Source organism: Alligator mississippiensis, chromosome 9, assembly GCF_030867095.1.
Source record: "Alligator mississippiensis isolate rAllMis1 chromosome 9, rAllMis1, whole genome shotgun sequence".
Classification (NCBI taxonomy): Eukaryota; Metazoa; Chordata; order Crocodylia; family Alligatoridae; genus Alligator; species Alligator mississippiensis.
Window position 1 is genome coordinate 57423191 of NC_081832.1, and position 26365 is coordinate 57449555.

Below are 26365 nucleotides of genomic sequence, written 5' to 3' on the forward strand. Positions count from 1 at the left end.
ATTCAGCTGATTTGGATTCAGTTGATTCGATTTGGAGATTCAAATTGCTTTTCCAAATCAATTTGGAAAAGATTCGGAAAAGATTTGGCAATTTGGAGATTCGGTCATAGAGTATAATGAGGAATCAATGAAATACCTAAAACTTTGTTGTTTTTTGGCTGATTTGGATGAAACACGCAGAAGTGGTAGTCTCTCATAAGATCATGAAGCCTACCAAATTTCAAGGAGATAGGTGCAGCGGTTTCAGGGAAATTGCACCTCAAAAGCTTGAAAGCAAAAAACTCATGTCACTTGTATGTGTCAAGGCACAGTGAGGTCAAAACTGCAGGCTTGCTAGCCCCTGCTAAGGCACCATAGCCTGCCAAGTTTCAAGGAGATAGATGCAGGGGCTTGGGGTAAAATGCACCTCAAGCTGCAGACAAGAAAAACTTGTGACATGGGTGACATTGTGTGTTAAGGTGCAGCAGGGTGAAAACTGCAGGCCTGCTAGCCCCTGCTAAGGCCACGAAGCCTGCCAGCTGTCAAGGAGATGGATGCAGGGGGAGTCTGGGTTCTGGGGCCCTACATCTCTAGCTGCTGACAGGCAAAACTTGTGACATGGGTGGGTGACACTTGTGTGTGTGTTAAGGTATACCCTCACTCAACTGACACCAAGGCAGAAAGCAGGGCAGTTCAAACAATGCTGCCTTTTATGCAGTTTTTCCATCCCTCCCTCAGAGCACTGGGATCGGAAGGGACCTCAGGAAAGGATGACAGTCACTGGCCAGCTACACAGTCAATAATGAAAGCCCTCCTTCCCCCCTGTTTCCCCCTCTTCTCCCTCCCTCTCCTTACTTTAGTTTCTGTTTCGCTGCAGGAAAGCTCAGCTTGAGCTTTGAAACTCAAAATGTTTCAAAAATTTCAAAATGTTTTGACTTGCCTCGTTTTGTTTCACGGCTGTTTCAAAGCTTTCTGTTTCATTTCAATTTTGCTGTTTTGAGCTTGAAACAAGTCGAAACAGCGCTGAAAGAAAACTGCCAGTGAAATTTCACACAGACCTACAGAATATGTGATCTCAGTTTTGTTTCTATTTTCAACAACATAACTGCGTGAATTTTTTCAAGCCTGACTAACATAAAAAACAAAGTGAATGCCTGAGATCAGTGGAGCAAGAGGTCTGAGTTGTACTGTTATCTGTTCCTGCCAGGATAAAGTGCCACTGTACATTGAGACAAGCCCAGACTTCACATTGAAAGTAAGTTTTGTTTAAATATTCATAAAGTGCTGGGGGACGAGGGATTCACCTCCCTGTCTGACATAGGACGCCTCCAGGGAAGAAGCCTGCTTAATCTGTACATCACAGAGCAACCTTCTCACAAAAGGACTCTGAAGTACCCAAGGGAATAAACTTCCACCCTGTACCTGCCCTGTGCAATATGAAGTTTCTTTTCTACCTAGAAGAACTTTTACAATCTTTGAAATCTCCTCAGCCTGAAGAAGGGTGTGTACACCTGAAAAGTTGCGAAAAAAGCAAAAATTTTGCTACTATTTAGTTGGTTTAATAAAAGATATCACCTCTGACCCAAGAGCTTTGTTTATCTCTATTTCTCAGACCAACATGTTTATAACATATATCCCGTTTTTCTAAAGACATTTGACACAGAATAAGGGAAATGGTTTAACTTCTGAATTCTAGTTTTATGTCTGCCACCGAAGGGCCCAAATGACACTTTTCACTTACATAAGACACACAGGTAAACTTAACTCCATGGATGTTGATAGGAAGAGAATCTGGATGTCTCATTGAGCCTCACAGAACTGACCGAATCAGGGAAACATTTTTAATTCCAATTTACAGATGGAAAACAAGCTATTATAAAGTGTTACCATTGGTTACTCAAAATCAGATCATTCATCAGTATCAAAATTCTTTCACTTCCATGACTAATTAATGATTTCCAGGAAAATCACTTAACCACTTCAGACTCTATTCTTCCTATTTGTGAAACTGGGTTGGTTATAATTTTGTGTTTATATAATGCAATAGAGAAAAGTACCATTTAGCAGACATTAAGGGTATCTGGATTTAGCATTTTAACATTCCTTTATATGACTTTTAACAATATAAACAATTTTAATCATAATACTGATATTTATATTATTATTTAGGAGTGTTTTCAAATACAGAAAAAAAAATGCAATTCATTTTTTTTTTCAATTTGAAATGTCACCCTAGAAAGTGCCATTGCAGACTGTGACAGAAAGACAAATAAATACCATTATTCATTCTCATTCTGCCATCAATCTACCTAAGGATGATGCCTCCTTTGTTTGTACATTCCAAACTAATCATGGTTTCTTGAGCATTTTGTCTTGTCGAAGCCAGGTGCAAACCTTCTGCAACGTGCAAATTAATCTCATTCACAATCACCAACATGTAACAGTACAAGCAAATGCTGCCAAAAGTAGGTGTCACAAAGCAGTGTAATGTGTGATTGGTGAGGAAATTGAACAGAGGAAACTGGCTTTAACAGAACAGTTATTTATGTCCTGGGAAAGGAGATGACAAATGTGATTGTGTATATTTTTAGCCTTCTTGAACTTTTTAGAAGTGTATTATTGGTGCCAGATGTAGAAAAAGAAAGGTAAAATCCAGAATCCCTCAGTGTTTAGATAAAAAAGAAAGCTTAGGGAAGGGTTAGGAGGAAGAGAAATGTGTCTTGTAATTAAAGAACAAGAGGGCATAAAGGCACTTACTGACAGAAATTTAGGGTTTTGGTTAATGGAATAAGTCTGAATAGAGTCCAAAAGTAGAAACTATCGGAGACAACAATGAGCAGTGCAAAATGCCACACATAGTGGGTGTGTCTATGCGTCCATGAAAGCACTTTTCTTAATGCACATTAAATCTAGTACTTCCAATGTGAGGGACTAAACAAATGTGTATTAGGCTGCCGTAAAGTAGTGTAATGAATGTGCATGGGTTTTAAGTGACAATGCACAATAGCCTATTTTACTGTACATTAACATGTTTTCTTTACATGACACTTTAATGTTCAGTAAAATAGGCAACTGCACATTAAAGCACGTGCAGATGCATCTAGTGAGATGATATTCTAGTCTAATAGACCAAATTGGACATAAAAGAATGAGAGAGGGATGAGGTCTATAAGAGACAAATTTTGATAGAAGAGAGAGAGAGTGTTCACCCTCTGGACCAAGTCTGAAAGAATTCAGCTGAGGAAAATGATTATTTTCTGTTCTATGATATAGCTGGGCTGGAGTGATTTGTAGCTATGATAATCCAGGAAATATTCAAGAAGTAGGTTTATTTTTTTGGTGATAGCTCTTATTGAACCAGCTATTTATTTGGGAGTGTGAGACAAGAAGCCAGAGGCTCCCATTACTTTAAGTAGAGAGTGCACCACACCAAACTTGCAGTGCGGGGCTCCAGCAGAGGAGAACATAACTAGAAGAGATGGGGCTGAGAGGCATATACATGCACAGTCTGAGGCAAGAGAGGCAGTCTAGCCCTGCATGCTGTTGGGGAAGGAGCTCCTAGGAGAGAGGGGCTTCAGGAAATAAGCCATTCAAGCTACTCAGGGAAGCAAGACAGAGCAGATAAAGGGGAATTATGGCTTGTGGCTGGTCAGTGACCCCAAAAGGGGGTTAAGTTTAGTTTGGGAAGAAGTTTGCTTATATTTGTGTTATGTTTAAGTCTATGACTAGAGGACCAGGTTGTGGCTATGGGAGCGGTATAGAGGCCACGGGGGCTACTGAGAGCCACCCAGAATGGAGACCTTAAGGGGCTGAGCAGCAGCATGAGAGCAGCCTGACCTTGGTCAGGACTCCATGGGGCTGGGATGCAAGACAGCAGCTTGCCTGCATCAGGGACCCCAGGGGCCCAAGCAGCCCAAGAAAGGAATGACAAGGACCAGGGCCCTAAGCAGCCTGAGAAGGGCAAGATGGAGATGGAGTCCAGAAGCTGAGGTCCAAGGCAGTGGATCTAAGCTGAGGGGCACAGCTGGAGAAAAGGGGCTGAAGCCAGGAAAACTGAATCCCCAACAAGTTTGAGGCCTGAGTGGGGCAAGTGTTGCACTGGGGCCAGGGGTCCTCTCCAAAGTCTTAACAATTAGCAAAGCATGGATGTGGCTACAGGGGAGGACAGAGACTTTGTTTAATGCCCCTAAGGTGATTTAGTGCCTGAAAGCAAGGCTGGTGCCAGTCAAGCGTGTGGAGCACAAGGCAGTAGAGGGACTATGGATCACTCTGGCAGCCTCCTGCAATACTGAATATTCCATCAAGGTATGGCAGACAAGTAAGAAAGGGGAGGGTACCCCAAGGAGCTGGAGTGGGGCAGGACCACCAGCCAACAGGGAGACATGATGGCCACTCTTGGGCCCAAGATGTTGCTTCAGAGAAACATTAGACAATTTTTGGGCACAAAGTGCTCTTATTCAGTTCAAGACCTTCATCTTGAAATCTCTTAATCCCTTTTCCAGTCATACCCTACTTACTCTTCAGAATAAGCCTATACAAGAGCATGTTCATAGGTCCTACAAAAGGAATTCCTCTAGGAGACTATATTTCAAACTAAACTATGACACTCTAATTGCTTCTGGTCTATTCAGTTGAAATATTCCATTGTATGTGTATGCGGGTGGGGTGAGGAGCATAAGTCACTTAACATTTCCAAGTGTTTTGATCCAGGAAGCCTTAGAAAAATGGCGGAAAATTTTCTTTTAGTTCTTCATCACTTGTTAAGATTTTCATTGCTTAATTAGAATAGATGAAGTGAAAGGCATAAGAAAAATCAAACAGAGATCTCAAACTTGACCAGTGGGAAGAAAATAAGAGAGGGATAAATACAAGCTTTGTATCAGTGGAGACATCATAGTCAGTATCAATGTTTTGGTAAATTTAGAATCCAAGTTGGGCTGGCCAACTTAGGGGTTATGTTCCCCACTTCTGTGTGTGACTCCTTGCCCCAATCCATTTATTGCAAGACTAGGCCTGGCTGAGTTCACTGACTTTTTGCAAAACTTCCTCTCACTACAGTGAATATGGTGGCAGCCCTAAGTAATTACATTGAGCTTGATTGATGTAGTCGTATTTTCCATACATTCTGTCCAACTGTATTTAACAGCCCAGTGCTCAAGGTAGTGGAGAATCAAAATTTATGCCTTTCCTATCCAAGATGGTTATCCATTAGGACACAAGATAAAAATAAATAAATCAATCAAAAAGTTTTCCAACACTTCATAATTTTGCAGTCATAATTACACGTGGGCACAAAATTCTGAATGCAGCTATTTATATGTTTGAAATAGACTACTAACTACACACATACCAAATATAGTTTAGAACAGGAACTAAAATAAGGTCCTACAAAATCCATTAAAAGATTAAAGCACTAGCATACAACAATTGTGACTTTTTAATATCAAGGTACCAGTCTTTTCTGGGAGCAAAAAAACTAGGGGCAATATCAAATTAGAGGCTTCACCTTCTTGCCCAATGTGATTTTTTTCCTATCATTTTAAAATATGGTGTTTGTTTTTTTTAAATGAAAAAGGTATGAAAACAGGGAATGGGGAAAGGATAAGGATTGTTTAAAATTTGTACAATGGAGGACAGAATATTCTAGGATATTAGTGATGTGCTTCAGCGGTGAATTCTATCTACTTTTCATTTTGTTGCCAACATAAAGTCCATATAATTGTGTTTATAACTGCATTTTAGAGGGAGCGGCATGGTGCTGCATTGTAGAATGCAGGTATCTTTCTATAGAAAGTCTGACTCACCTCCCCTTGGAATCAAGAAAGGAAAAGATCGATCTTAAAGAGAAGGTTATTAATTTTGACATATTAGGTAAAGGATGTGGACACACTTTGGGATGATAGTAAGGTTTAGGGGCTAACTCAATACTCCCTCCCTGAATGAAGCAGAACTGATGAGTACAGGAGAACTGTTGCAAAATTCACTTTCTTAGGAAGTCTGGAACTAAAGCACAAAAGGAACATGAAAAAGGAAATGGGGATAATTCATAGAATGATAGAATTACACAAAGTTAGGGTTGGAAGGGTCCTCAGGAGGTCATCTAGTCCAACCCCCTGCACAAAGCAGGGCCAGTCCCAACTAGATCATCCCAGCCAAAGCTTTGTCTAGCCAGGTTTTGAAACCCCCCAAGGATGGAGCTTCCACTACCTCTCTGGGTAAACTGTTCCAGTGTTTTACTACCCTCTAAGTGAGAAAATTCTTCTTAATATCTAACCTAAACTTCCCTTGCTGCAACTTGAGACCACTGCTTCTGGTTCTGTCATCTGACACTACTGGGAACAGTCTAGCTCCATCCTCTTAAAAAAATGGACTTCAGGTAGTCGAAGGCTGCTATTAAGTCTCCTCTCAGTCTCCTCTTTTCTCTACACTAAATAAGCCCAATTCCCACAGTCTTTCCTCATAAGTCATGTTCCTCAGCATCCTCACCATTTTTGTTGCCCTTCATTGTAATCTCTCCAATTTGTCCAACTCCTTTATGTAGTGTGTGGCCCAAAACTTAACACAGTACTCCAGATGTGGCCTCACCAGTGCTGAATAGAGGGAAATATTTACTGTCTTTGACCTACTGGCAACACACCTACCAATGCAACCCAGTATGTGTTAGCCTTCTTGGCAACTAGGGCACACTGCTGGCTCATATTCAGCTTATCATCCACTGTAACCCCCAGGTATTTTTCTAGAGAGCTGCTGCCCCTAGCCTGTAGTGCTGGATGGGATTGTTCCATCCTAAGTGCAGGACTTTGTACTTATCCTTGTTGAACCTTATGAGATTCCTTTTTTCCCAATCCTTCAATTTGTTTAGATCACTCCCAATCCTAGCCCTACCCTCCAGTGTATCTACTACTCCCCCCAGCTTGGTGTCATCTGCAAACTTGCTGAGGGTACACTCTATGCCATTTTCCATTGCATGGCAGTTACTTGCATGCATAAGCAGTGGAAGGGAGAGACTAATGGGGCTCAGTCCCCACAAATGCAGAGCAGCAGCAGGCATGGCCTTAGGGCAGCCCAGCCACAAGCTGCTGCAGCACGGGGGGTGGGGGGCAGGGCAGGTACACACAGCTGTCCTGCACACTCGCAGTCAGGATCACAGCTGGCTGAGCCACAGACAGATAAGTTTCTTTTAATCTGTTTTCTTTATCACTGTCTGGGCTTGGAGAGGGGGGAGGGGAGGGCAGATAGAGACCCTCACAGTGCACAAGACAGTAGGGAAGGGTAAAGGAGAATTATTCACCCCTGCCCCTGCCCTGCTCCCTGCTGCACTATGGGGATTATCCCACGACCTGGCCCATCTGGGGCTCCATTCACATGGCAGTGCCTGCAGCTTTCAAAGCAAGGTGCAGAGGCAGCCTGCAGCTATGACCCACCCTTTCCCTGTGCAAAGATTGGAGGGCCACATGCCTCCCACCCCTTGGCTGCCCGGCACCACGCCTCTGGAGGAACCACTAGGCTCTTCCTGAGGATGATGCATGGTGGGATAGGGTGGGCACAGGAGTCCCAGGGGCTGGCCCCACTCCAGACCCCAGATCTGAGCCACCCCCCACAGGCAGTGTGCAGTCAGGGCCAGGGCAGGGAGGCAGCTGGGGCTGGGGCCAGGGCTAGGAGGCAGCCAGGGCTGGGGTGGTGTTGCGCTAGGTAATGCTGCTCCCCCTGTGGTCCTTTCCCCTCCCCCTGCAGACTTTCCCATGGGGGGGCATGTTAATGCATGTGTATGCATATGCGCATGCTCAGCCCACCCAAATTATTTTGTTCTTCTGCCTATGCTTGCATGGCAGTTTCCTTGCATGGTAGTTTGGGAATGAACAATGTAATAGAAATAGAGGCTCCTGAAGTACCACAAAGTTTGTATACAGCCAGCACTGCCATGGTACTTATGATATCCCAATGATGTTTCTTGTAAACAGATGTAATACCCAGATACAGCGGCTTCACATTGGCACTTGTTTGCATGGGCTACATTCTGGAGCCCTTACACCCCTCCACAACCATTTTGTCACATGAGAATCTTACTGAAGTCAGTGCATGGGCAAGTGGTCAGAGAGGTGACCAACATTTCTAAAATCTGACCCCTTTTTACCTACGTATGTTATTAAAACTTATTTATACTACCATAGGACCTAAGGCCACACAATGGGCTAAAATCCCCTAGTGGTCAGTGATTTACAAATGGAGAAATAATGAGTTTCTGCCTTAAAGAACTTACAGTTTAGGTGAATTATGAGAGCGAATACTCCAAAATAATATAAATAAAGCTGACTGATATTCCATATGAGAAAATTATTGCTCTTTATTCTTTGATTTCATTTTAAATATTAATACTACTAACAACAACAACAATAAAAATAAAAGCAAGTGGAAGAAAAATGAGCAACATCTTTTGTTTATTCAGTAATGTCCTTGATTTTCTCAAAATAGCAACTAACCTGATATTTTTTTACAAGTTATTTTGTAAGCAGGATATAGACTAATCCTAGGATAGCAGCAAATGTAGCAGAAATAATAGAATGTTTTAATAAATTAACTTTGGTAAGTGATATTGAACTATAGAGTCAGTAAGAGAAAGAGTGATAGTGGTGATCAACACATTTACTTTCTTTTTTGTGCCTGTACCCTTTTTATTATTCCTGATAGCTTTATTTTAGATGACCATCCTACCCCAGTAACCTGAGAAAAATTAACCTCCAGTGTACTGCAGGAAGACCTGTAAAGATTCAGTTTGTAGATTTTAGTGATTTTTTTTTTATAGTAACAAAAATAATTTCCAAGAAATTTTACTTCTCTTCCACCCCACAAACCCCCAATTGTTACTAGTTTTAATTTTTGCATTTACACAGCTTTGGATTAACTCGCCACCTGAACAAAAGAGAGGAGGTCAACATTGTAGACCTAGACTTCCAAAAGGCCTTTGATCTGGTATCCCATGATGTTCTCCTGGGAAAATTGGGTGATTGAGGGCTTAACTGCTTGACAGTTAGGTGAGTAGGAAATTGGCAGTGGGGTAGGACCCAGAGAGTTCTAATGAACAGATCCGTGCCATCCTGGCGAGAAGTGACCAGTGGTGTCCCTCACGAGTCTGTGCTTGATCCAGTACTTTTCAACATCTTTATCAATGATTTAGATGTGGGGGTGAAGAGCTCACTGGCCACGTTCATGAACAACACCAAGTTATGGGGGAGCATGGTCACACTTGAAAATAGGCTAGAGATACAGGTGGATCTAGACAGGCCTGCAAATTGGGTGGATCAGAACCAGGTGAAGTTCAACATTGAGAAGTGTAAAGTGCTCCATCTGGGGATGAACAATCCCTAACATACTTACAGGCTTGGTGGTGCCAAACTGACTAGCAACACGACTAAAAGGGACCTAGGGGTAATAATAGACCATAGAATAAACATAAGCCATCAGTGCGATATGGTAGCCAGTAGGGCAAACAATACTCTGACATGAATCAACTGATGCATGTCAAGCAAAACCAAGTGATTCTTCCACTTTACCCAGCATTGGTGAGACTGCAGCTGGAGTACTGCATCCAGTTCTGGGCACTGCATTTCAACAAGGACATGGAAAAGCTTTAGAAAGTCCAGATAAGAGCTACCCATATGATCAGAGACTTGCAAGACAAGCCATACGAGGAGAGGCTGAAGGGCCTGGCTCTCTTCAGCTTAAAAAAGAGAAGGCTGAGAGGGGACGTGGTAGCAGCTTACCACTATATCAGGGAAATACATCAAGGGCTTGGTGAACAACTGTTCACCAGGGCACCCTGGGGGAAAACCAGGAGTAACGGTCACAAACTCCTGGAAGACTGTTTCAGGCTTAACACTAGGAAAAATTTCTTCACAACTAGGGTGTTCAGACTGTGGAATGAACTCCCTCCAGAAGTAGTGCAATCACCTACTCTGGAAATCTTTAAAAGGAGACTGGATGGTCACCTCGCTGAGGTCACCTGACCCAAATTGTCTTTCCTGCCTTGTGCAGGGTGGCTGGACCTGATGATCTTGTGAGGTCCCTTCCAGCCCTTTACAATCAATGAATCTATGAATTTACATATTATATCAATAAAGATAATATTTATTCAAAAGGTAAAGGTTTGATTCAGATCACATTTCTGCTTCAATAATCCAGGTTGGAAATACAAATACCAGTTGTTTGCTGCTAACCAACTCTGATGGTACCACAACCTCAACCAAGTGGCAGCCTGAAGTAAATCATCTTTCCATCAAAGAGGAGAAGAGAGGGTGGAGGAAGGGAAAGGAGAGGAATCCTAGCTACAGCTGACTCTCTCCTGCAGAGACCTGCAACTTCTGTATATGGATCTGTGGCTGAAGAAATGGACTCTGAAGTCACCTCAGGACCCATCAATGAGCTGTGGCAGAGATCCTCCTTAAATCAAGGGATTGCTAATAATGACAAACACCACAATATGATCAATGAGACCAATCATCTGTATTTTAAGATACCATAGTCAAAGGAAACTGATGTCAGAAAAAGATTTATTGGGGTGGGTTTTTTTAATGCACAATAGGCAATGGGAAGGAATAATTTGCATAAAAGATCTGATTATTAGCATTTCTTCAATTCTCAGAATTATTCACTTCTAAATGAGAACAAATAGAAATATTGTGAAAAGTCCCACAAACATTTTCAGCTCTTTGTAAGAAGGAGCTATAGCAAAACTTATCTGCTAAAAGGTGAACAGGGAATGTTTTATTTGTTGATTCTTGCAAAACATTTAAAAAATTTGCCATGTATGGAATGATATAAGTAGAAAGTATTATGACATAACTTTTATCTTGGTCTCTACTTCTAATAATTATACATTCTATTCAGTGGTAGTAAGGGATTTATTTAATAGACACTATGGGCACTTCCTCACAAGCGTACACATGCAGTTTGCAGTGGCGCAAACTGCACATGCCACATGCAGGAATTCACCGTGCTGCTAACTTCCAGTATGAGCATTTTTTTGACACCAGGAGATCCCAGTGCCAAAAAAATCCACACCAGAAAAAAGCAGGGCAGCACAAATGGCAGCAGTGTGTGACATCTGAAACTGGAGCCTGGCCAGTCAGAGCCAGGTTCTGGCTGCCAGCCAGGCTGTACGTGCTCGGATCACCTCTGCTGGAGACCTGGGAGGACCCTGGGTAAGGCTGTGGCCAGTCCAGGTGCTGGCCTCAACCTCCCTTACCCCATCTGGAGTAACTTACTGCACTCCAGAGCACTTGTACATGGGTGTTCACCAAATGTGTGCCACTGCTATTTGGCCCCAGGGAATGCATGTTCCTGCATGGGGACATGCCTTATGAGGTTTTTAGATAAACGGCATATTTATAGCAGCTATAAAATAAGTCAGAAATTATTAAAGATATTCTTTATTTAAAAGGAAATATGGAATCATACTATTTATAATAAAGAATTCAGGTTAACAATGGAAAGAGGGACTGACTGTGTTCATTTATTAAATCCTGAAGTCATAAGGACACAAATGCAAAAATTACTACATTTAATGTTACCCTGCTATGTTTTTCTGGCTGGAAAACAATTGCTGTGTGACAGAGAAGTATTTTAAAATGCTACCAAAGCAAAAAGATCTCATGTGTGCAACTGCAGAGCACATCTACCAATAAATGTAAGATAACAGCATGTGCAATTTGTACCTACAGGATAACTATATTACAAGGAATATTAAAAGCCTACACATACTGTGCCTGTTGCTAGTTAAATGCCTATCTCTATTTTCTGTTTATTTCTAATATGTTTTAAATTGCTATTTAGAAAAAAAATTTAAAAAGCTAGGCCTAATGGAGCTACACCAATTGATACCATCTGAGCATCTGGTCTCTTTAAAACTCAGTGGTCTTAAATTCGTTTTCATTTTGTTTTTCACAATGGAATATTTTACTTCATTTGAGTGTTATTAAGACACATTAATGTTGTGTGACTCTGACTCTTGTTGCACTGCCTTGGGTTTATTGCATTTAATCAGGCTTTTCAATTATATCTACTCAAATATACTGATAAAAAAAGCCACGGCCTCTCCGTTAAGTAGGTTACGAAAAATGCTATGTAATGACATGAGGTTGAGAAGCTAGCAGTTGCACTTACAGAGTGAAAGGATTTAATTGGGCAAGAACAACCTTGGAGGCATATGTGTTTATTATTTAGGACATATATATGCCAGAGGCAAATCCAAATTTACTTCAAATGAGCAATCCCTCCACTATGCAACCTCCACATCAAACCATCCCTGCCTTCAACCATTTTTGCTGATGTTAAATTTAACCAAGTGTTATAACTTTTTAAAAACTTATTCAAATATATTATACCCACACAAAGAAGTATAGGAATGAGCTGAGGAAGGAAAAGGTAGAAAGGAAATAAAAAAGAGAGAGAAAAATAATTATAGTGAATCAATAATCATTACAGTGAATCAATTATTATGTTTCATTGAAGGGAGGATCCAGAACTAAAGCAGGAAGAATCCAACGGTCAGTACAATGTGTGGATCATACAATCCATTTCATAATTCCACAGCTGCAGAATAGTCCAAAATTGGAGTTTACGATATCAAAATAGATTCACACCCTAGTTTTATTATACAATTGTTTAATATACCGAGTTGCTTAGGACCTGGAGCTTGCTAGCTGTTGAAAAATTTGAATAGCTTTTCAAGTAGGTCACCAGAATACAGCTTTTATTTCTATATAATGTACTTAAAATATGGATTCATTGTAACTTTAAAGTAATAATGAATATATAGGTTCAACCACTAAGCAATTGTGTATAATATTTTGGAAGTAAGGATTTTTCATCACAATTCATTATAACTAGATCCTCTCCAGATGCAAACAATGAAATTACAATGATTTTCTTATGTGATACTACAACTGTTTCTATGACAATCAATCATTAGGTGGAGTATTATGATTTCTTTGCAAACAGGAAGAAAAAAAATCCTGGCTGTGAAAGGAAATCTTTCATTTTAATATGCGTAATATGTCTTGAGACTTAGCTGTACCTACAAAATATATTCACAACTGCACCAAAGGCAGCACATTTGTTTGTATGATGTCTTTTAAAGTACTTTGCTAGAAAATTATTTTAAAGATAGAATCAAACTATGGATCCCATTTATGTTTGTTTTTTTATCATGGAAATGAAAGCCAAACAAGACAGCTCTATTTTTTAACCTACTTTACAAGATCTATTTATTTTTCCTATTACTGTATTAAGTCGGTAAGTAATTTCTTTTGACATTACCTTTTGTTGTATCCAGAAAATTGTATTATTTCAAAACCAATTCTTGCATTTAGTAGTTCTGCTTTTTCCAATAGCTCTTCATTAGAAGAATGGAACTGTTTATAAAATCTGGCAGCCCCCTTCCGTTCCACTTTTTTTGAATATTCACCTACTTCATCCCTACCAGCCCTTCCTGAAGTCCATTTAATACTGCAGCAAACCGTGCCTTCAGGCAATTACAGAGCTATGCAAACATGACCCCAAAGAGTATTCAACAGGGCAATTCTACTGTATGATGGTGAGAGAGTTTTCATGCTTCAGCTGTTCTTCCCTCCAGGGAAAGTTATCATTTTACTTTATAGTGGGCAACTCAGGCAGTTTTACAGCTGTGAACAGGAAAGACTGATCAAGGAGTAAGACAGCTGAATATACTGTCATTGGAATGTCAACACCCATGTGAGTACCGGAAACTTTAACCTTCCCCAAAGAGAAAAAAATATTTTTCCAAAAGATTTTCAATTCACTTTATGAGTACAGCTAGTAGCAAAGAAACTTGAGGCAGAATAATGGAAATTTTAAACAGTATGTTTTTTATAAATGCAAAATTAAATTAAAAAAATCAAATGATTTAAAAAATGGAGGACTTCAAATTATGCATTTCCAAAGGAAGACAGGATATTCTCTATCCATTCATACCGTTTAGATACAAAATCTAGGCTTTCACTATAATAAAAGATAAGAAAAACTCTGGAAGACTTTTTGCTCTGAATGTTTTTGTCCATCAATACTGACATTGTAATCATCCCTCAAACTCAATTATGAGTGATTTATAACACATTACTAATGTATTTTCACCATTTCAGCCTTCCTTATGGCTCAGTCAAGCTATTTTCCAAGAATCCAGATAAGACAGCTTACAAGGTTGTAGAAATGTATCATTCCTGGAGCAGCTACCATTGTCATATTAGCCCAACAGTTTCCACCAGCAGTTGTTACTAAAATAATGACTCAATTTTCACAAACCATCAAAGCTAAGCTCTATTGGAAGCTATATTGCAATCCAATAAAAATAATTATGTATGTAGTAGAAACTCCTGTTTCTTGGTGTGGAGCTTGATCCTAAAGTAGAGAGTCAATCTGAAGTTTTACTCTTGGTTTCACCTGCCACATGAGCAGGCTCAGGGTGATCAACAATAATTTCAGTCAACTGGCTTTGACCATTCCATTTAGGCAGATCCCAAAGAGGTACAAGGAGCAGTTACTTCTCCTTAGACATTTATAGAGTTCTACCTCCTCTTCCCTATATAGGTGAGCCATCTCAGGGAATTTGTGATATTATCTGGACTTTGGAATAAGATCAGCCACTTGCATCTTGACTTAAAACAACTTTGTGCTACCAGGAAACTTTCCCAATGCCTGCCATGGCTGATTGGAATTCTCTCTCACAAATGATGAACAGCAGGCTGCCAATTTGCCAGCCAGGCTAAGACACAGATGATATTGGGAAAAAGAAACACATTGTGATGAATACCAGCTACTGAGGATGTTTTCTCATTGATAAAAGTGTGGACTCTTTAATCTCCTGATGGATTTTTTGTAGCTACTCTAGATCAAAATAATATAAAGCTCAATTTTCTCTTTCCATCTTTAGGTAAGAGACTTAAAGGGAATGAGCTTTTCTACCATTTATACACTGGCTTTAAATAAAGTTGCCTGCAAGAATGGATAATAAGTAGGGTACATGATTCGTACCAAGAAAAACTGGATCTGGTTCCTGACTACAGACTTCCAATTTGACCATGGACAAGTCATTTAATCTGCCCTAGGCATCAGTTTCCTATCTCTAACAATGGGAAAAACTCTACCTTACCTCACAAGGTTGTTTTGAGGCTATAATTCGTGACTGAATATAAGGTGATCAGAGATTACAGTAATTAAAGGTATCTATGTACATAGGCCTCCTTGGGCACTTATATGTAGTGGGCATAAAGGTTTATTTAAAAGGGAAAAAAAACAGTCCAAGAAAAAGGTTGAATGCCTAAATTTGAGTCATCCATGACATTTTGTGAAACCATGGACTTAACTTATCGTATAATTGACAAACATTAATAAGAGAAATATTTTTGTACACTAAAATCACCCTTTAATTTTTAAAGAAGTGATCCTCAGATGTGGACAAATTACTTAGAGTGAATAAATTTTATTGAAAATAGTTCTGATCTTTACAAATATACTGTCTATAAGTGATGAATTGTTTACTGAAAAATTGGAGGGACATTCAAGAAATATATTTACTATGCATATTTACAGTTCTCCTTTCCTGATTGTACTGTAGAGTTGGACAAAGAAGGTATCTTGATATTGAGTCCTGTAAGCTTAAATAGAAAGCAGCCCTTTCCTGATCCCAAATTATCCATAACCCTTATTACATGTGGGTGTAAACAATAAACAATAACAAATATTGAAAGTTCATATATTGTGATTAAAATCAAAAGTATTGATTTGTCATATTATTGTCAGTTTTGCTTTTGGCAAATAAATATGACTAAATTTTTTTATACCTGAGTACTCAGAAATCACTGAATAAAGCAGGGATAGAAAATAACAGCTTTGTTAGTGAAAAATTCACTAATACTTATTTTATGTATTCAGTCATCTCTACCCCAAGGCTGCTTTAACAAACAGGTAGCAGGAAGACAACTAAAAGAACCTTCTTTGTAATTCCTTTAAGAGCATTCACCAAGAATCATTTGAACTCACAGAAAGAGAGGTCACAGCCACTGTACCATTGGCTTGTTGAACATAAAGATCCGGGGGTTCAGTCTGCTCTCTCTGCCTGCTACTTTAAATGTTTCATTATCCTACAGCGATGATGTTCCTTGGGCTCTTTCATCTGAAGTAATAATTTAGTATGGCTGTTTTAACGCCAGCATATTGAGATAAATAGCCTGCTAAAGGATCTAGAGAGTAATAAAGATACACAAGACAATGTCTGACATACTAGGCTTGTTTTCTCTACTGTCTTGCAGCATTTTATGTCATCTTTTTTGTCTATGCCAAGTGAGCACACAGTAGCTACTGAATGCTGCTAAATCAGAATACTAGTATGGTGCACACATTCATTAGGACAAATTCTTCAGTGCTGCTTAGGAGGGATTGTAAGCATAGGTAGATTTAAAGCACGTATTTCTTAGGACTTGCTCACTTTGCACCAGGCTGGTCTCTCAAGTAATTGTAGAACATCTTAAGGTTTGTTCTAACTTACATTGTCTGAAGGAGGCATTATAACTTTATTTGACTTGTAGCCAATGTTATGCAGCTTTGCAACAGTACAACAGTTTAAAATCTAGCCTAATGCAGAAGAGATTCTCTCCATCCTGGAACCTCACCTCCTGAGTTGGCTATGCCAGCAAGATTCATCCCCTAGCCTAAATTAGAGCAGCCTAACGACTGCTCTAAAATTAACTGATACATGAGCAGTGTCACTATTGATATAGGGAGGAACTGGCCATGATTCTATTTCCTCTAGCATGCAGCAATGGCTAAATTAACACCAGCCATTACATGCCATAGTGTAATTGTTGTCTCCTCTCCACTGGAGGAAATCAGATCATACCTTGATGCCTAGTATTATTGTTGGTATGAACATTCAGAAAACATTATTTAGAGATTATCAAATGGATAAGTAATATGTTTGTGAATAATTAGGCATAGAATACACCTTGTGGCACTTTATTTCTTCATTGCTATCTTAATTTCCCAGCAGAGACCTTTACATATGACATGTAAAATATACCTGTCAATACGATATTTCAACTTAATAAAGAAACATGAGGGGAAAAATGTTTGTTGTTAGATCTATGGGACCTGTGGGGATTGACTGTCTGCCAACAGTTCACTTAATTACAATAGTACATTAAGATAAAATAGAAGAGTCTGTAAATATGTTCTGTTTAACAAAATAATAGCTCTGAACAATTTTTTGTGATAAAGTAGAAACCAGACTAAATACTATTTAGTCATTTATGCAGCTTAATAGATACAGAACAAGATAAATATTTAATTACCAATCTGACACTGTTGATCAGCTATAAACAAAACACCGTTTACCCTGCACAGTTCTGATCAGCACTGTAAAAATAAAAATAAAAAGTCAGAACAGGAAGAAAATATAATGAAACAAGCAAACATTAATTTTATATTTTCTGGGACAGATCCTCTGGTCCTTACTCAATTTTATTTGTACATGTCTTTTATAACAGATATTTGCCTTACTATGGGAACTAAAGCTAAAAGATTTGCAGATGTATTTATACAACAGCCCAACTCCAATCTAGAAATACGAAGAATTCAAGCAATGAGACTAGGTATGTGAAGAATGGGAGCTGCCTGTGGCCCTGTTTAAGTAATTATAGCCATGTATAGACATTTATCTTCTTCTCAGAGAGTTGCTGCTCTCCCAGTATGAGCCATGACTGTACAGATGTTCAGGATTTTTCTCCCAGAGCAACAATGGGGCCATTCTGGGAGAAAAATAACTTGGAAATAATCAGAGTTAAATCATTCCCAGGAGAGTTTCTTTTAGGAGAGTGAATGTCTGTACATATTTCCTTCTAAGAGAAGCCACAGCACAATTCCCTACCATCCCCAGGTGTTGTAAACCCCCCCCCAACACACACACACACACACACCCTGGGAGACAGTGTGTCACTCAGGTCGGACTCTACTTCTTCAGATGAGCAAGGAGCAGAGAATGTTCCCTTCATAATCTCCACATTGTGCTGCAGGGAGACACTGGGTGACCCTGAACAGCCTGGTCAGCCAATCAGGTTGCCCTTTACAATGCTGCCATCTCTCTTCAGGCAGACTGAGGGAACCTGCAGAACACATTGAAATGTGTGCACAGGGGCCTCCTGGCTGTGCAGCACCAGCAGTGCAAGCTCTTTACTCTTCAGGAGCTCAGCATTCAAATGTCTGTTCAAGGATTTCTGGGTAAGGTTTTTGTTTTTTAACCAGGAAAACAAATCTATGTAAGTATTCATAAACCATTGCTGGCAGATGTTTGCCTAATCTGCTCTCAAAAAACCCTGCTGTGATCAGGGTTTTGTGACTTTGTTAGAGTAACATGCCCCACTGTTTAACTGCCTTCATACTTAAAAAGTTTTTTCTCCTACTATTTAATCTAAATCAGTCTTGCTACAAATTAAGCTGATTGCTTTTTGTCCCACACTTAGTGGAGATGAAGGATGGCCAGCAACCTCTATATAACAACCTTTTACACAATGAAATACTTTTACCATGTTTCTAGTCTTCTCTAGTTCAGTGCCTAGTCTAGTCTTCTGTAGACTCTCTCCAATTGTATACATCTTTTTTTTTTTATGTGGTCCCCTAAAACACATATGGTACTACAGCTGAAAGCACTTTAGTGCTGAGTACAACTATTACCTCCTATGTCTGACATATGTATTAATACAACCATGAGTGAGATTTGTTTTTAATGAAATAGCACCCCTTTGTTGCCTTAGATGGAGTTTATGGTTCATTATATCCCTCTGTCCTCCAGCATTCTCCAGAATTCTAATCCTGTCTTACAAGTTGTTTGCAAACCCTAACAGCATTTTTTCCATGCATATTGGTGTGAACAAAGTGGCACATTAAAGAGAAATAGGTTATTTACCTACTGGAGTGAACAATATTGGGCAAAGATTGAACATACTTGTAAGCATCACCTGGGCTTCAGGGACTTTATTATACCTCAGAGCTCAAATGAGTATGAAGTTCTTGCCAGGTATTTCATACAGCTTTGGAAATGAGTTACTGTAATGCAAAGAATGAATATGAGCAAAATCACTGTGCTACAACAGCACAGATTACAATACACAAAGAACTTACTTAAGAAAGGGAAAACAGTCCCCTTTCCTCATCTCTCAATCTCACTTTATCCACAGCTCAATCACAGACATTCTGCACCAGCCTTGGAACAGTTTTTCAGTGAGAGAGAAAACTAATGCATCAACTGAAACTACATGGCATATTTGTAGACAGAATATTATTATTTCCACTTCAAAATCTGATGCTGATGAGTTATCTCCAAACTCAGAGTGAAATTATTTGACAAGTAAATTAACACATCTGGAGTATTGTGTTCAGTTTTGGACCCCCCCCCCCCACATCCAACTACAGAAAGCATGTGGACAAATTGGAGAGATTCCAGCAGCGGGAAACAAAAATGGTGACGGGGCTGGAGGACATGAGTTATTTGAGGAAAGACTGAAGGAACTTAGTCTCATTTAGTCTAGAGAAGAGGAGAATGAGAAGAGATTTAATAGCAGCCTTCAACTACCTGAAGTGGGGTTCAAAAGAGGATGGAGCTAAACTGTTCTCAGTGGTGGCAGATAACAGAAGAAGGAGCAATAGTTTCAAGTTGCAGCAAGAGAAGTTCAGTTTAGATATTAGGCAGAATTTTCCCATTAGAAGGGTAGTAAAACACTGGAACAGCTTACCCAGAGAGGTGAAAGAAGCTCCAGCCTCGGAGGTTTCCAAAACCTGGCTAGACAAAGCTTTGACTGGAGTAAGCTAGTTGGGGCTGGTCCTGCTTCGTGCAGGGGGTTGGACTAGATGACTTCCTGAGGTCCCTTCCAACCCTAACTCAAAATGATTCTATGAACCCCTTGAAAACTTCCAAACATTCCAGATGAATTCACCCAGAATGCACCAATTACATTTCTCAAATGTTGCTATAGCCTTTTTTAAACATTAATTTTAGGCAGCACCTGGAACTCTTAACCCCTAGATTGTCCACACGTTAACACCTGAAACTAATTTTAAGCACTGATACTCATTTATGCCACTCCAAGGCAGGAATACCTCTGATCTGTGTTACCCAGTTTGTGTTGCACAAAAAGTATAGCCAGTCTAGGCTACACTTTATGGTGAACACCCCACCTACCCCCTCCCCCCCACTGGCCCAGTTTGGCCCCCTCCATGACCTCTCTAGCACCCTAGATCTCCACCCTCACACACACACTTGCTTGTGGCTTCCCATGCTGCTTGTCCCATGGGAACAGGCAGGGAAGGGTTAACATGCCTGCCTGGCCACCACCGCTCCCGCCGCCACTGCTGATCTCTGGGCGGTTCAGCCCTGAGAAGAGTAGCAGCCCAGCAGTGACAGTGGTGGGAGTCAGGCAGGCAAATTAACCTTTCCCATCCTGCTCCCCTGGGACAGACAACAAAGGTTTCCAAAAGTAAGTGGTGGCAGAAGCCCAGAAAGACAGACAGGGAGCCCTAAAGGTGGAGGAACCAGGGAAGGACTAGAGGGAAGTGGGCAGGAAAAAAGCCTGGAGGCAGGGAGTAGGGATTCTTACTTTTCAGTTGTTCAGGCTCCTGTTGGCCTGAATCTGTGACTGTTCCAAACTTTAGCTAACACCAATCAACATTTGAGCAGCCCACAGTATAATGTGTAACAAGGCCCTATGTTGCTGTGTTATCCATTTATTCTAATGGCATACATATAGGCAACAGAAATAGCAAATCAGCACCTTCAGAGTTAATATTTCTTATGTATCTCTAATCCCAGCTGTCCTAGAAAGCTATTGCCCATTAGCTGTCTCTTCATCTTATTTTTGGTAGTACCAAATAATTACTGCTCATTCACCTGCCCTTCTGTGTCTTGTCCTGCTGTGCTTAACCATATCCCAAATTAGAACTCACCCATTCACTGGGGCTTAATAGGTGCTAACACGGACTTTCTGCCCATCTTTTCCCTATTCCTGCATATAATGCATATTATTGAACCCTGGGAAGGAGAAGGCAAGAGTGGGTGTGACAAATTAGGAAGGGAAAGAAAAGGGAACAGGTGCTGAAATGAGGGGAAGGCAGTCCCCCTACTTCTCTCGAATAGTAAGGCTCTCATTGCTATACACTGCTTGTACATGTTCATTAATGTACTGTAGTTACTGCACATTAAGTTTAGTACATGAATAACCAAGTACTAAATCAATGCACAGTAACTCATGCTATTGAGCTGTAGTGACGATGCACAGGTTTTTTTGGATGTTAACTGCGCAATAGCCTAATACTACTGTGCAGTAGTGTATTAACATGGGTTTTGCCCAGCACACTACTGTACAGTGTCATTAGGCTACTGTGCAGTTAGTGTCTCATCTAGATGCAACCAGTTTATTTTCTACCTATGGGGACTTTTTACCATCTTGTTCCATCTATACTTTTCCCAGAGCCTGACAAAGGGACTTTAATCATGAAAGCTTGCAGAAAAGGACACTTTTCTTGTGATTTTCCAGTTGGTCTAATAAAAGGTATCGTTTTGGAACCAAGAGTTCTAGTTTTTTGTATATCTTTTTGTCTCAGACCAACATGGCTACCAAGTACACCCCAGTAACTGTTAGCCATCCTCTACATTCAGTTCTTAGGCTGTCTGGATATTTCTGCCATCCAAAATGCTTTATAAGCTCAATTAGAAACCTATTTGACAAAATGCCTCCCACCACTAAGCCAAATATCTTGTCCACATATCAGAGAAATATTCTCAGTTCTTCTGCCATCCACCTAGAGGAAGGCTTCATCATTATCATCAGCTGTTGAGTTAAACAGACAATAGAGCCTAGATAGACTGACCCTTTTGTATATTCAAATACCTGATTTGCATAAACACAAAGACCCCAAATGGGCTGTAAACAAAGTTAAGAGTATGGAGTAATCTTTCAAAGTAAGTAGGTCTGAATCTTATTTTCATATCCTTATTTTTAAAGGAGCTCTGTAAAATAAAGTTGAAATTTCAGGCATAGGTGGAGAACAAGCTTGTCTGAGGAGAATTGGACTTAGCTGCAATTACCAGTATGATAGAAAGTTAGCTACATGCTGCTATCTTTGGCCTCTACAGCCAGCATTTATATTAATATAGAAGCAAATACCCCTGCCCCCTGTTCTACTAATCACTGTTTTCACATTGGATTTATATGTGCAACTGTCTGCACCTACTTTGGGCAGGATCAAAGTCAGAATCAGTTTTCATGCAAATATTTCTTATAATAAATAAAAAGGAGCAAAGAAAATCAAATGTACAAACATACTTCAGGAAAAAATGCCTTTGAAGAGAATGTTTTTGAAAGTTTTCTGAACAGCCCCAGCATGCCATTCAGAGCAGCTCAGCAGGACTAAATTGCTTTGAAGAGTATTTCCTGTTACCAAGCAAATGTTAGCTAAAGTGAGCTTTTACAGTTTTAAATGCTTAATTACTATTGATTACTTTATTTGTTCAAGCACATGAAAAAAGGCTGATGTGCAACATTATATTAATAATAAATCTCATCTTTAAGTTGTAATGGTTGCATAAGAGCATGACTGCGATTTCTCAAATAAGATTTTCAGTCCCAGAGGAAGATGGTTCTCATTGTAGGGTAATGCATTGTTCCTTTAGATTAGTTCTGTCTTAGCATTACCAGGTACATTATAAAAGGCCTTTTCTTCACAAAAAAAGGAAGTAATGGAATAATGAGTCCAAGGCTTGGAATACATGGAAATGTTTCTCTCGGAGAAAAGACCCCTCCATTTAGAAAACAGGGAGGAACCACAATGGAAAGAGAAACAGTAAATAAACTCATGTCAAGTCTGAAGAAAAATGAAGTCAATGTGAGATTTGCTTCAAGTGAGTGCAGGATTATAGACTAATAAACAAATATTTATTTACTGCTGTCTCCTCTGCTGTGCCTCTTTTTAGGACATGTCTGAAGTGAAATATAGCACTGATATTTTCACTTTCTTGTTTATTTTTGCTTTGGTGGTTACTTCGTGGCAACCATTGATCCTTCCGGATCATGGTGTATGCATGAGGACTACCCAGACCTTCAATGCATATGTCTGGGCAGGAATTTTTTGGCAAAGTGGAGGCTACCCAGACCTTCAATCTTCCCTTTAGGCCACTGAAACAGAATCCAAAGTCCAGGTGTTTGGTGCCTCCATGACTGTAGTTGTATAAGTGTCCAGGAACTAAACCCAGGTCTCCTGTACGAGAGACAAGGACTCTGCCACTGAACCACAGGGGACTTTCTTTGGGTATGGGGTAACTACCATGTCATATATAAAGCAAAATATTAATAACCATGTTCTCTGACCCCATTTCTTGTCCTCTTTTGTACCTTTCTTTTGCAAGGAACTGTGAAAGGTCAAACTCTTTCTTAATTAGCTGACAATATTTCCTACAGTTAGGATGGCAGAATATGCTGTAAAACAAATGTGGTTACAACTGCAAGGCTTCACTCCTTTCCCTCTGCTTTCAAGACCAAATATGTTATCAGTAGTTAACTTCCACATACTCAGGAACTCAGAACCCAACAGATCTTGAACTGTTTTTGTTTGCACTGCAGAGGTATGCACAGCGGGCAGCCCTCAATGCTATCCGTGCTCCTGTGCTCTACTACAACAGCAATGCTGAGCTTTGAAAAATAATTATTGTCACAGTATTCCTTTTAATGAATAGAGGAAAACTTAAAATTATAAAAAAACCCCAAGTGTCTTTGAACTTAACTCAATAAAATAACATTGAATGAAATCAAAAGTAACCTGAAGAGAAAAAATCTCTTTCATTTCACTATTCCTTTTGAAAGTAAGAAATCAAAGGCAAGGAGTTTGGTGTACATGTAAGAATTTTAGCATGTGATTTCTTTCTGCAGCCTTAATGACACTCATCAGTCTTCAAATATCTATTTTTTTCCATCAACCAACACTAGAGCATGTACGTTTCTGACTTAATGCAGTGACTTATTAAGTTCCATACACTTTCCTGCTTATTTAATGGGTAAATATTTCTACTTTTATTAAAAACCAAGTCCTCCCTGGTTTATCATTGCACAGTCTCTTCTAAGTACATGAGAAGAGTAACATAAATGGAAATAAGCAGCACAATTACCGGAAATACATTGTTTCTAGTTTGTGGTAACCTTTAAAAATATAGGGCTAAAAGGCAGGTTTGCCATCAGGCACACATCAGAGGCAGTGTTTAACTGCTGCTGCAGAGACAGGTGCAGGAGGAAACTATGATTTTTAATTATTCCCATTACTTTGGGGGGCGCGTAAATCATTAAGTACAGACTAATAGCAGATTAATGCCCTTTCCAAAACAGTTCAGTTTCACTGCCTGGTTTATTGCGGGGTTTCAGACAAAGTTTCAGTTTTTCCATGTCCCATTCCTCCTACTCCCCATCACTACTAGGTACTAGGAACTGCTGCATGACAACAACAGACAATAGACAGCTTATCACTTTGCAACTGGAGCACCATTTTGTAGGATTCACTAAGATACAGAAAATGTTAAAATAAATGTGTTCTACAAATTGTCAGTGCTGAGTTCTAGATAATCAGATATCTTATTTTTAAATATCACAAAGATACTATGAATGAAAACCAAATAGAAAAAGTTGCTGATCTTACCCGACGTTGTCTTCACCACTTCTGTAGTGTTTCTCAGTCCAACAAATGAAAATTGGTAGAGCCTCCAAGATCTGGTGTCTCCAACTTCCACTGAACTGCGCTTCCACTGGTAAATAATCTCTTCTCTTGGGTAGCCATCTTCAAGTGAATCAAATACAGTTTTACAATCATTTCAATTAGCTGTCATTTACATTTGTGAAAAATGTCATTTTTTATTTATCCAGAAAAATATGGAAAAGTATGTGCTAGTGGAAATGTTTGCTATTATTCTTTATTATTACCATTTATATAAATCCATATGTTATTGCATTTAATCTGGAATTGAGTCTTTTTTTTTCTAAAGTTAGGTTTTGAGTTTATTGGTTTTTGCTTCCCAATCTGAAAGATCTAGACTGAAAGCTATGGCTGTACTGAGGTCAGTGGAAAAAATTTCTATTGACATTAGTAGAGCATTGGTTATCCGATTTCTCAGCGACCAAGTGCCCCTGACTTCAACTGTTGTATGGGGAGTGACATCCATATACAACCAGTATGAGAACTTTACAAGGTTTTAATACAATGTAACACTCATGATGCCAAGTAGAAGGCATAAAATAAGCATTATGAATATATAACTTTTCTTATACATGCTGTGTGTCACAGAACACATACTGTTCTCAGGAAATATTTTTATCGGTGCATCTATAGAATGTACACATTTCTAAAATAAGGTTCTGATCACCTGCTTTTAATCAAACTGAAGACAACACATCTATGCTGATTTACACTGATTTAAAATCTAACTATGACTATTATAACTCAGCTATATAAATATAAATCAAGTTAACATAGATGATTTTTTGAGTTGTATAGGTAGTTTTGAGTGTACTGCTTACAGCTTGAAAATTCCAGTGGGCAGGAATGTTCATCCATTGGGAAATTGTGTAACTGTAACTGACACTCAGCATCTATCGTCAATCTAGGAAGAAAGAGATGACAAGGATTTAATATCAGAATGTACAAAGCATGCTATTAAAATTTCTACTGAAATCTACAGCGGAGCACAAAACATTGTATTGTCTAACATATACAATACATAACATTCTACACTTACACTGTGTACAGTGAGCATAATTAAAACATCAAGATTTATCTATTCTATTCATTTTCCTATTACAGCTATAGGACGCTGGTTGCTATACATGGACATTTCTGAGCAGTACATCTTGCCTTTTTAATTGTACTAAGCACACTCTATATACATGTATTTGCTGCTGACAAAAGAATGTGCTTTGTGGTGTGGCATCAGATGACAGTATTATTCATGAGTTGCAAAGTCAGGAGTGAACTATGCGGGTCATCCCAATACCAGTACCAGTATAACTGGTCATAGTATGCCATCTTGTATTATTTAAAGGTATTTTACAAGGGAAAACAAATGTTTAAAAAACTGAAGAGTTTAAAAATGTGTATTGAAAACTAACCTCTTCAGTGCTATCGTTCAATGGGACCTGACAGATGTGACAGTGGCATTGACAGATATGACAGTTTATTGCACAATTGGCCACTGAAAGTGCTCTACAGCCATGCACTGACAGAAGTGCACAGCTTCAGAGTGCTTTAAAAATGCCCAATCAGGAGACAAATCTGAACCTTCATTATATGAGGT

The 26365-nt window shown here is 39.5% G+C and overlaps 1 protein-coding gene across 2 annotated transcripts in view; it reads right to left on the reverse strand.

Moving 5' to 3' along the window:
* The window catches only part of GABRG2 (gamma-aminobutyric acid type A receptor subunit gamma2), a 121170-nt gene that overhangs the window by 39001 nt on the left and 55804 nt on the right, over positions 1-26365 (reverse strand). For both annotated transcript variants that reach the window (XM_006274647.4, XM_019478345.2), the window contains exons 5-6: positions 25593-25675; positions 24718-24855 (exon numbers count right to left, since the gene is read on the reverse strand). In XM_006274647.4, the coding sequence (XP_006274709.2) occupies positions 24718-24855; positions 25593-25675 (221 nt within the window). The remainder of the gene's footprint in view (positions 1-24717; positions 24856-25592; positions 25676-26365) is intronic.